Here is a 12,623-nt window from a genome sequence, read left to right as displayed (position 1 = left end):
CTCCTGTTTTTATGTATGCACAATTTGAATGCCTATCTGTTAAGGTTTTGATTTTTCTTTTTGGGATTTTGTCAATTTGTTTGTGATTTGGGTTGTTTTTATAGATTTATATGTTTTAGTTAGTGAAGATTTTTTGGCTGTCTTTTACAGTTGAATCCCCTTCTTTGTGTTGTTTGCTTCAAATTAGTGTATGGAATTTGGATGGTTAATTATTTTCTTTAATTAGTAATTAGGTAGAACAGATTCTGGATAGATAATTTTGTTTTTCTTTTTGTTTGTTTGCTTCAAACTAGTGTATGGAATTTGGATGCTTAATTTTATTTTTTTAATTATTAATTAGGGAGAACAGATTTTGGATAGATAATTTTGTTTTTGTTTTGAATTTAATTAGAATACTGACAGTGTAAAAAAAAATTCACCTTCAACCAATTAAAATCATTATTAAGACACATTAGCCTAATTGCTATAGAAAGGAAAAATCAAATAAAATCTAGACTAATAAATGCCAAATCCATGTTTCTTCATTTATATTTTTGATTAAATCTTTTTTCAACTTTTAGAACACTACTGCCCTCCTCAAATCTCAAAGCAAGAAAACGTTTTATTAATTCCTAAAATTGACATATTCATTATCGCATCTGAAATTGAAAAAGTTAAATTATATTTCCAACTCAGAATTGTATGTGCATAAAGTTTAAATCTAAATTCCAGACTTTCATTGTTTAAATCAGCATTATAATTACATCACATAGAGGATTTTGTAGAATAAAAGAGGTTAAAATGAAAATCGGGTGCCATGGAGCAAAATTGTTTGAACAGAGCCTCTATCACAACTTGACCATTATCAATTATTTTTGAACTTTCACCATACAACTATACCAGCTAAACGCAAGGTTTGTTTCTCGTTGATTTTGTTTACTGGGACATAGGGGTTTTAGGCTAATAAGAAAAGTGGGATATGACATTTATTAGTTTAGATTTTATTTGATTTTTCCTTTTTCAACACTTAAGCTTATGTATCTTAAAGAGTAATTTTTAATTGGTTGACAGTGTAAAATTTCTTTACACTGTCGGTGTATTCTAATTAAACTCTTTTGTTTTTATTTTTAATGAGTAATTAGGGAGAACCGTTGGTCTTGGGCTCGAGGTATTCCACATGTACTCTTTGGTGTTTTTTTTTCTTCATAGTATTCTTACGATGCTTTAGGTTATGTTCTTTGACATGGAACTCTGTTCATGATTACTTTTACAGAGACCAATTTATTTGGCCTTTCCATGATTAGTCTTTATAAGAAGGAGACATAAGCAAAATTTTAGTTTGCCATAAGTTCTTAACACTTAATATTAAATTATCAAGCGATATACTGTCCATGACTAATATTATAGTACTGTGTAAATAATGCATCAGCAATGGAAGTGTTTGATAATAGAAAGTGGATGGATAACCATACTGATCCTAATCAGGAAGTTACTGAAGAATTTAATATCGGAGTTCTTGAATTTATTGAGTCTGCTTTGGAACATGATAAAGATAACATTGGAGGTGGGAGTATTAGATGCCCTTGTAAGAAATGCAAGTGTACGAAATTTCAAATTCCAGACATGGTAAAGTTACATCTCTGTAAGATCAGATTTATGAGTAATTATTATCATTGGACGAGCCATGGTGAACCGAGTCCCCCAATTCCGCCGGTGGTTGCAAGTCACTCATATTATGGAAGTAGAGGCCAGAGAGAATTATTTGGAAATTATGAGCAATTAGTAATGGATGCTGCAGGACCAAAAATTGGTAATTACCTCGAGCAAGAAGGTCAAGACGAGGGAGACACAATGCTAGAAGATCCTAATGAAGAAGCAGAAAGATTCTTTGAAATGTTGAAGGCCGCGCAAACTCCATTGTGGGATGGTTGTAGTAAATATTCCACGTTGTCAGCTTCTTTAACATTATTAAGTCTAAAAGCAGAATATTGTTTTTCCGAGGGTTGCTTTAATGCATTGGCGCAATTTATCGGAAATGCATTGCCAGATAGAAACACTATGCCTAAAAACTTTTACCGAACGAAGAAATCAATTGATGAGCTAGGTTTGGGATGTTCGAAGATTGAATGTTGCCCAAATGGATGGATGCTGTGTTATAAGGAGGATGAAGTGCTCCAAAGTTGTAAAATATGCGGAGAGGAACGATATACAAATGTCAGAAGACGGGGAAAGGATGAATTAGTTCCACGAAAACATATGTGGTACTTCCCTCTTGTTCCGAGACTACAACGTTTGTATTCCTCGATACAAAAAGCTCACGAAATGAGATGGCATCGTGAGAAACCAAGGGAGAACGGATCTTTGTATCATCCATCAGATGCAGAAGCTTGGAAACACTTTGATGAAGCATGGCCTTGTTTCGCTGAAGAACCTCGAAATGTTAGATTAGGTTTGTGTGCGGATGGCTTTGCTCCATTTGATAAAACGGGAAGGCGTTATTCTTCATGGCCTGTCATTATTACTCCTTACAATTTGCCACCATGGATGTGTATGAGAAGGGAGTTTATGTTTTTGACCATTTTAATTCCTGGTCCTTTCGACCCAACGAGGAGAATTGACGTGTATTCGCGCCCCCTGATAGATGAATTGAAAATGTTGTGGGAGGATGGAGTCGTGACTTATGATGTGTCGTTGAAGCAAAATTTTTTGATGAAGGCGGCTGTAATGTGGACGATCAATGATTTTCCGGCATATGGGATGTTAAGTGGATGGATGACAATGGGAAAACGAGCTTGCCCAATTTGCATGGAGCGCTCTAAGGCATTTACCCTTGATACTAGTAAAAAGACCTCATGGTTTGATTGTCATAAACCGTTTTTACCACAGGATCATCCGTTTAGAAGGAATAAGACTGCATTTACAAAAGATAGATTTAAGACGTCATTTCCTCCGCGAAGGCTGAGCGGTGAAGAAATGTGGGAAAAAGTTAGACATTTACCAAGCGTTCAGGAATCTGTAGAACATTATCGTTCAGACTATAGGGTTAAGCATAATTGGACAAAGCGTAGTATATTTTGGGAACTACCATATTGGAAAACGCATCTTCTTCCACATAATCTTGATGTGATGCACATAGAGAGAAATGTGTTTCTTAATATTTTGTTCACAATAATGGACACCAAAGGTAAGATAAAAGATACTTACAAATCTATGAAGGACTTAGAAGCACATTGTAAGCGTAAGGGACTAGAGCTGCAGCTTGGTAAGAATGGTAACATTGTAAAACCAAAGGCACCATATACGTTAACCAAACAACAAAGAATAGCAATATGTGAATGGGTTAAAAATCTTAGGCTTCGGGATGGTTATGCTTCTAATTTGAGTAGATGCGTTGACTTGAAGGAAGCAAAGTTATCTGGTATGAAGAGTCATGATTGCCATGTATTCTTGCAACGTCTTCTACCATTAGCATTCAAAGCCTTGCCTAAACCTATATTGAACACACTTACTTAATTCAGCAACTTCTTTAGAGAAATTACTTCATCGTTATTGATGGAAGATAAATTGTGCGTCTAAGAGCAAAACATCCCAATCATTATGTGCAAATTAGAACAAATATTTCCTCCAAGCTTCTTTGACTCAATGGAACATCTTCCTATTCATTTAGCTTATGAAGCAAGAGTCGGCGGTCTCGTACAGTATAGATCGATGTATCCATTCAAAAGGTCAGAATATACAATCTCCTCGTTACTTTTCTTATTTATTTTCATTTCCCTAAGCTTAACCTTGTTTTTGTCAATAGGTTCATATGGTCTTTAAAACAAAAGGTAACAAATCAGGCCTATGTTGAAGGTTCAATGTGTAAAGAATACCTACTTGAGGAGAGGACAACATTTGCTTCGTATTATCATCCCCGGATATTCTATCAAGGAGAACAAGAGTGCTACGGAATGATGATGGATGAGAATCTTCTATGAATCCTCCACTGTCAATCTTTAACTATCGAGGTCGTCCTTATGGAAAATGTACCACTTCTTTCAGAAACGATAAGGAAATGAAAGCGGCACATTTGTATATTCTTTTAAATTGTCCCGAGCTGACGCTTTATATTACGTAAGTATATCCAAAACATAGCATGACTACTTTATCATATGTAAATTGAAGTCTGATCCGTTTATTATGTATGTAGCATGTACTCCAATATGTTACGGGAACTCGATCCTGAGCTTAACGAAGTAGATTTGGACAAACAAGTATCCACGACATTTCCAGCATGGTTTAAAAGATATGTATGTGAATCTCTATTCGTTAAAAGTATATTAACCTTTTTTCTTAGGTTGAAATTAACAAAACTTTTTCGCGCTTAGGTGCTTGATTTCAAAAATGCGATAGATGATGCGCTTTTAAGGAGTTTGGCATGGGGCCCAAGTTGATCGGTCACCAAGTGGCCTAATTATGTTATCAATGGATACAAGTTTGTGACAAAATCTCAAAATGAAGGGATGAGTACAACAAATTGCAATGTATTCGTTCGAGGAGGGCAATATAAATCTTTGGAAAATAATTACTATGGGGTTTTGACTGACATTGTTGAGTTACAGTACACAGGTCACCCATCAAAAAAGGTGGTTTTATTTCAATGTGATTGGTTTGATCCTAGTTCTCAAGGGACAAGAATAGATAACTATGGAAACGTTGAAATAAAAAAATCTAGGAGATATAACAATTATGATCCTTTTATATTAGCCCAACAAGCAGAGCAAGTGTATTTTACATCCTTTCCTGAAGGGAAACAAGGTTGGCTCGGTGTCATCAAAACCAAAGCACGCAGCACAATTCAATCTTTGGTAAAAAAAAATGTACCTGAAACAACTCATGTATACCAGGATGATGCTGAACAACAAATGCCTGTGTTTGTTTCAAATGATGATTTTCAACAATGCATTGTTGACACTAATGGTGTAGAAGAAGTAGTACCAATCTCTATCTTGGACCAACTTGATTTAGAGATAGAAGAACAATATGACGAGTTTGAGGAGGAGGAGGATTATGAAGAAGAAGAAGAAGAAGAAGTAGAAGTAGAAAAAGAAATAAAAGAAGAAGATGATGAATATACATATTCAAACTAGTCTTTTTTCTATTGTTAAGTTAAATTTTTTTAACAAATCCTTATGTGTGATTCTTATGCATATTAATGGAAAATGCTAATTGTGCTTATGTTTTAATTTTGTGTGCCTTTTAACTTGTTTGTGCTCATGTCTAATTTTGTGTTCCTTTTAACTTTTTTATGTACAGTAGTTAATTACCTAGTTGTATATGTGTATAGATAGATGGAAGACAACGATATTACAAGGGGCAGTGGAAGAGGTGTTGGTATAAGCATCAACAAAGTTAGGGGAAATGGGGGAGGTAAGCATAAAACTACTTTGTCACATTCTTCCAGATTTCAAGCACCTAGGCCTGCAGACACCCAACCACCTCAATATACAAGGCAACCTACAAATCAAAACACTTGTCTATCCACTTGTTGGTTTGGAACTGTTCACCTTCAATTGCATTATCTCAGATTTTTCATTTATTTTTGTGGTGGAAATAATTTTAATAGGGGATGGCCCAATGAAAACTATAGCCTGGCTATAATAATAGAGCTTAATTTAATAATCAACTGATTAGATGGTTTTAGTCTTTCAAGGTCATTCAGAATGGGGAAATGGTCCGCTAGCAGAATTTATTTTATTTTATATAGAGCCTGCTGCTGTATCTATAGCCTATGTTGTATTATAAATATGATATATTTAGTTCTACAAAATAAACAATTCAGATTTCTTTTGTACAATTGTTCCTGAAAAAAAAAATTATACACTATAAAGACTTATTTTGTTTTTATTGATTTGTCATATCTTCACTCGTCTCCCATAATCTTCATTGTGTTGGATTCAACATGTTTCCTTTTTTCCTTTCCATTTCTTTCCACTTGATTTTTATTGCTTTGTTGTATCTTACTCTTTTCCCATGATCCCATTGTGCTACCTTTTCCTGCACATTATTGTGAAGAAAGGGGAGATTATTAGAGAAAGAAGATGATTAAAAGTAACAACAAATGTGAACCAACTACACTATTCAACCACTTCATTCTATTATTTTTACATATGCCAAGGTATTCATCGAATTTCTGCTATAGATCATTTTATGGTATTCTTTAAATCATACATAAAGCTGGATTTTTTTTCTCTCTAAATCACTAAATTACACAAAACTTAAACTGAAATTCAAACTCCAGAAATTAAAATTTACAGTTGGATTTCTTTTCTATAAATCATACATAAGTTATATTTAAACTCAAACTAGAGAAAGTATCATGCAAAGCTGAATTTTTTCACTGGATCATACAACAGTTACACTCAAACTCAAGAAATTATCATGTTAATCTGGTTTTTTCCCATTAAAATCTTACAAAAGTTGAACTCAAACTAAAGATATTATCATACAAAGTTGGAATTTTTTCTTCAAATAATGACTAAATCACAACATCATAATTAATCAGCAAAGAGCTTAATCACAACATCATAAAGATATTAACAATAAGAAATACTACGACTTACCCAAGTTCAAAGAGCTTTTGATGAGCCTCAGTATAATCAGCAAAGAAATCTTCATCCTGCAACAAATGAGAATCATTAGATAAGCATATATCATGAAATCTCAAATGAGAATCCAACAACACATAACCAAAATCAGCAGGCACAAACTCAAAACCCTAGAAACTTTAAATCTTGAAATTTTCAGAATCACAACACCACCAAATCCGAATTCACCAACATTCTCAAAACCTCAAAAAAACAAAACACAGTAACACATCCAAACCGGCCAAATCATAAAACTGTGCCAACTCAACGCCAAAAACCGAATCAAAGCACCAAGTATTAAACCGGAACAGACAAAAAACAAAGTTAGTAGTCTCCTCGCAAATTTTTAATATTTGTCATACCAATTTAACCTTTTTATTAGAGTTAACCGGATGTCTAACATATTTAACCAACCAATATTACGGTATTGCAATTATAACCTATTAGTTTTGGCTTAATTGTAGTTTTGGTCACCCAATTTCAAAATCTTACTGTTTTGGTCCCTACATATTTTTGAACTAAAATTGATGATTTGATATGTTTTAAATGACATAGTATATGAGCTAATGATAAAAAAAATATCAATATTGATTTAATTGTAAGAAAATTTTCTTAAAAACATACTTTAAAACATGTCATATCACCATATTTTTTAGACAAAATAAGTTTGAGGAGTGACCAAAACTGCAATTAATAGTGTATCCTTGGTATCAGAAGATAGTTTTGATAGCAAGGACCATGAGATAACCAGATAATTTGATAGAAGTAATTTATAATTTGATGCACATATGAAAGTAGATATTACTGACCAGAACTTAGAATGAAAAGACTAAAGAATTAAAAATGAAAAATGAGCTGACAGACACTATAGGGTATGGAAATATTTCACGAATGAGGAGGACCAACAAAAACGCATATCATTATGAAGTATGAAACGGTATCAAATAGTGTGCAAGTAAAAAATGTAGACGTAAAATACAAGCTTTCATCTATGTTAATCGGTGCAATTATTTAACTTTGCAAGGGACTGAATGATCTATGCTAAAACCCTTCATACTCTTTGCTAGCTTAGTTATGGTTATTTTTGTTTATCCATTTCTCTTCCACAATCAACTCATGGGACTCTTGAAGAAATCACAACAGTAACATGAAGGTACAACAAAAGAATATAATTATTAGAATATCTCAAAAAAGTTCAAAATTTATTTTGAAAGGAAAGATGATTAAAGTGTGAAAGAATAATTAATTTTTTTACTTTTTATGCAATCTGTCCAAGGTGTAGATTAAGTTTAACAAAGAGTTCTACGGAATTGGAATTTGGAAGCATCTTTACTGCATTGTCTGATGCTTTGAAAACAATTTACAATAACATTCAATAAAATTGAACAAAAGGTTAACATATGATATGTTGGGTGGGTATGATTACCTTGATTATGTAGGAGTTGATCTCCAAACAGGAAGAGATGCTCCATTTACGGAAATAATAGGTGCCATCTTCTCTCCTTGTCATTCTTCTCTCCTTGACACGACCTCCTATATTGTTACATCAATTTTCAGCAATGTATCATTCAGAGAACACTTCTAAAAAGGATTTTCAAGTGCTAAAAATGTGAGCATTTTGCTTTGGAACTTAATCTACAAGTAAAAATATTATGTATCAAATGTTTTACGTGTTTTTCATTATGTTTTTTTTTTTTGAAAAAAGTAAAAGTATTATGTTCTTCGTTGTGTTGTTCAAATGTTTTACGTGTTTTTTCATTGTGTTTTTTTTTTTAAAAGTAAAAGTATTATGTTCTTCGTTGTGTTGTTCAAATGTGTTTCTTTTTCTCTTTTTTTTTTTTGATAAAATGTGTTTCTTTATTACTACTAATAAACAACTTCGACAATTTATCACAATTTTCTAATGATCAAGTGATCACAGATATAGTCGCTATTGTAAGGACATGCTAACCAATTTTGAACATGATTTCATCAATTAAAAGGTAGCTAATCCTATGATGAATTCCATATGGGACATGATTACTTGAATGTCCTAATTAGAAATATTATCTATAATTAGAACAATTTATTTTAGTGTTCTTCACAAGGTACAAAAGTTATCCAAATTACATTATTCTTACTACTATGCTAATTAGCATTTTGTTCCATCATATCTATTAGAACTGCTTAGAGGCTACAAATACTAAAAAATAAACAGTAGATTGATTGGAGAAGCAAAAATCGTTTGGTGTGTTAACAAAATATCTTATCAATTATATGAAAATAGTAGAAGCAACCTATAACTTCTATAATTAAAATGGTTTGCCACTAACCTTCATTGATAAACTTCTCCATTAGCTCTTTCTCATCAATGGTTAGTTGCGTCATTGTTGCTAAAGGGGTATTTGACATGTATGTAACACACGAAAAGAAACCAATTAGAAAATTGATCTTTCAAACAATGGAGATACATTTTTGTTCTGTTATATCAAAAGTATTTTATATTGCTTTATATGGTAACATATAAATCAAATCTGTTACTAACATAAAACCACTAATTCTAATATACACCTCTTTGCATTTTTCCAAATTCATGGGGTCAATAAAATTTCAAGCAAAAACAATTCTCTCTTATAAGTACATTTATGTGTTCAACACAGTACAGACAACTTTATAGATAAAAGCTAAATTTTGAGTTCAGTGATTCATGCTTATATTTCAGTTCAGTGATTCATGCTTATATTCTTTAATGACAAATCATGTGGTCAAAGCACTTCAAATACACCAATTTCAAATGGGTTCTGCTAAAGATTCAAGATTTATGTAGCATGAGGTAAAATTAATCACGCAATATTCACATAAATTTGTTCTACCAGAGTCAGTGAAATGGTAATGATGATTCAAACAAAGCTTTGCCTTCACACTATAATCGGAGTACTGAAGGTAAAGATAACGAGACATCAATCAAAAAAGACATGTAGATTGAACTAGAGAAATATAGTACATATTCAAATATTAAAAATTAAAAAATAAGCCAAACTATCCTTAGTTTTGATGATAAGGAAAGACAGAAATTAAGTGCTTAAACACTTCAACAGTATAAAAAGGTATTGGTGATTTTTTTTTATTGAGCAGTGCTTATATGTTATATTCAAGTTGGTGATTTACATACTGAGCACCTTAAAGCAACCCCGCCAGCAAAACATTTTATTCAAGATTAAATTGTCTTTTTAATTACAAAATTCAATCTATCTAACCACATTTAAAAAGAAAACAAATCACATGATTCCAAGCCATAGAACATATGCACACTTTCTCACACAAATGAATGCCATAAAAAAAAAACATAAATTAATATCTATAATTTGTATATTTTGGAGAGTGCCTCTTAAAAAAGCCATTACAGATGACCAAAAGTCAAAAAGCCTGCTTTTATTGAAAAAGTCAAAAAGCTTCTTCTTTTAACAAAGGATGATGCATGCTAACCTGCAAATAAGAGATATTCATATTTATTAATGTGCAAATTAACTATAACCAGGACTAAATCTTCTAACAAATATAATTAATTTAATTTACAAAATGGCACCAGTTGAAAAAGGAATAGAGAAAGTAATTGTTTGGAATGCAATAAACACTGGTATAAAGTTTAGCTCATTCATCAACAATAGCATTGATCAAATGCATTTTATATCATATTTCAAAACAACTAACTAAATTTTACTCTATCATGGACATTTGAAATAAAATCATTTAAATGAATTGAGGAAAATTACTGTTTCTAGATCCTATAACTCAGATTGGTAGCAATTTCATATATTAAAAGGCTTAAGATATTCAAATTTACGATTAATTAAAATAAAAAAAAAAATCGCACACATAAATAAAATGGCTTACAATTATAGTTGATAGTATTGCCTGTTAATGGAGTAGTGCAGCAAGATCTACCTGAAATAGGAATATTGAGAATGAGGACAACAAAAGGATGGCACAACAAAGCACCAAACTGCAGAAATATAAGAACCACTATTTTCTCTGTTTTGATTGTGTACATACAGTCATCATGAATACAGTCATCATGAATAAGAACAAAACATACATGTAGGCATGACCTCCAAAAGAAATGCAAAAATTCGATTCATTCACTACTACAGTAATTTAAAATCATGTAGCTAAATTAAATTCATTACAAATTGTCATAGCCTCATTGTGTGTTCTAAGCAAGTCTTCCCTAAACTCAATTAAAATTAAATTAACTATGACGATCAAACAAGCAGAATTACACATTGTGTGTTCTAAACAAGTCTTCCCTAAACTCAATTCAAATTAAATTAACCATGACGCATAAACAATTACAGCAATTTCATTCATATCTCGGTAGCAAAAACCTTTAATCGATCATTCATGTTGTTACATCATATTATGTAACCTTGAATTAAATTCAAATTGGACTGGATATGAAAATGATCTTACAGTGGCCAGAGTATACATTTTAATACAAGACGTACAACAGGGTCAACATTTAGGCATTACCTTATATCGCGTAAACGACAGAAAGAATGAAGAAGCGGGAAAATGAATCATCAAGTGTCGTACGAAGATGACGATGATATACCAAAAACTTTTACTCAGCACAGTTCCATTTATTGTTTTCTATCAAAAACAAACCGTAGAAGAAGTTGAAGAAACGACACGGCAGCAGCAGCAACCATGTCTGAGCCAAAGGAGCAGATTCAAAACATCTGGATCTCTGGTCTCCTTGATCCTTCCAAGGTGAGGGTAACTGAGAGATACAGGTTATACATATGTGATCTCGAACAGATGGAGGAAGTTTCAAGGAGAACACCCATTTTTTCGATCTCCTATTTTTGTGATTCTATTTGAATGAAAAGATAGAGAAGGTTGAGAGGATAAAGATGGTAGGTTTCTTTTGCCCAAACGTGGCCGATCGCGGCGGTGATTGTGGGGAAAAGAGTTGCCGGCGGCGGTAGAGGGAGAGGAGAAGGGATAAGCTTCAGTTAGTGTAATGAGGGAAAGAGGAGAGAGGCCGCGGGTTTGATTAGAGAGATTGGGCTTAGCCCAATTTTGATTAGTGTATGCAGAGTGTATGCTGAAAATAGTGGTGTAAATAGTCATATGTTTCAAATAAAACAATTTCTAATCTTTTTTTTTTAATGGATAAACAATTTCTTATCTAGAATTTATATCATATAATTTTTAAAATATCTGCACCCTCAAATATATCGCCATGAATTCATTTTAAAAAATTGTAACATGATTACATATAAACACCGGTGTAGAGCATTTCGTTGTATTTAACGTGCTTGATATAAGGGCATTAATCGTTAATAAATAATATTACTCATGTGATGTTATAATGAAGTTTCAATTAGATTATATTTAACAGACTTTTAATTTACTGTGCTTACCATTGGAGAAATAGTATATCCAAGACCAGGAGCAATAATTGGAGAAAATTATAGGGGGTGTTATTTTATTTTTTTTGAAATATTTAGATAAATAATTTTTTTTGGTTAAATGTATTTTTTATTCCTATAAATATGTCAACTTGAGCGTTTTAGTTCCTCTAAAAAAATTTAACTTTTAGTTCTTCAAAAAAAAAATCATCTTCACTTTTGGTCTCTCTTTTAAAGTAAATTCATATGTAGAATTCATATTTTTGAACAAAATTTTACAGAAAAATTTATAATATTATAAGGATCTCTCCCAAAAAAATTAGAATTTTTTACCAAAACATTAATTAAATGTGAATTTTTTTAATTTTTACGGTAATAAATTCATATTTTATTTATGTTTTGTTAAAAAAATTAACTTTTTTTGAGTGATTTTCACAATATTATATACATTTATGTACAATTTTATTAAAAAATACAAAAATTTACTTTAAAATAGAGACCAAAAGTAGTAATTGAAAATTTTAGAGGGACTACAACGAAAAGTTAGTATATTTATGGGGATCAAAAACATATTTAACCTTAATTTTTTTCTAAACAAACAAATGAAATAGTTTAAAAGGCATAT

General features: G+C 31.8%; 1 protein-coding gene and 1 long non-coding RNA gene across 5 annotated transcripts; one reads left to right on the top strand and one right to left on the bottom strand.

Moving 5' to 3' along the window:
• The first annotated feature begins 1,817 nt into the window (after window positions 1-1,817).
• LOC146954244 (uncharacterized) lies at window positions 1,818-3,492 on the top strand. Its single transcript, XM_085741415.1, has one exon. It carries the CDS (start codon window positions 1,831-1,833, stop codon window positions 3,490-3,492), a length of 1,662 nt encoding a protein of 553 aa, XP_085597541.1. The 5' UTR covers window positions 1,818-1,830.
• A 2,206-nt stretch (window positions 3,493-5,698) lies between these two features.
• Window positions 5,699-11,609, bottom strand: LOC146954243 (uncharacterized). 4 transcript variants are annotated; one of them, XR_015012517.1, is made up of 7 exons: window positions 11,115-11,609; window positions 10,479-10,529; window positions 9,970-10,070; window positions 8,918-8,998; window positions 8,032-8,138; window positions 6,582-6,637; window positions 5,699-6,015 (listed from the first exon to the last, which is right to left on the bottom strand). It is a non-coding gene; the product is annotated as an uncharacterized LOC146954243 (long non-coding RNA). The 4 variants fall into 4 exon arrangements; XR_015012530.1 differs by having other exon boundaries at window positions 8,918-8,977; XR_015012536.1 differs by lacking the exons at window positions 9,970-10,070; window positions 10,479-10,529 and having other exon boundaries at window positions 8,918-8,977.
• Between the last annotated feature and the right edge of the window lie 1,014 nt (window positions 11,610-12,623).

This window comes from Medicago sativa, chromosome 1, assembly GCF_051527215.1.
Source record: "Medicago sativa cultivar Bolivia chromosome 1, Bolivia_mono, whole genome shotgun sequence".
Lineage (NCBI taxonomy): Eukaryota > Viridiplantae > Streptophyta > Magnoliopsida > Fabales > Fabaceae > Medicago > Medicago sativa.
This window is presented reverse-complemented; position numbering and strand designations above follow the sequence as displayed.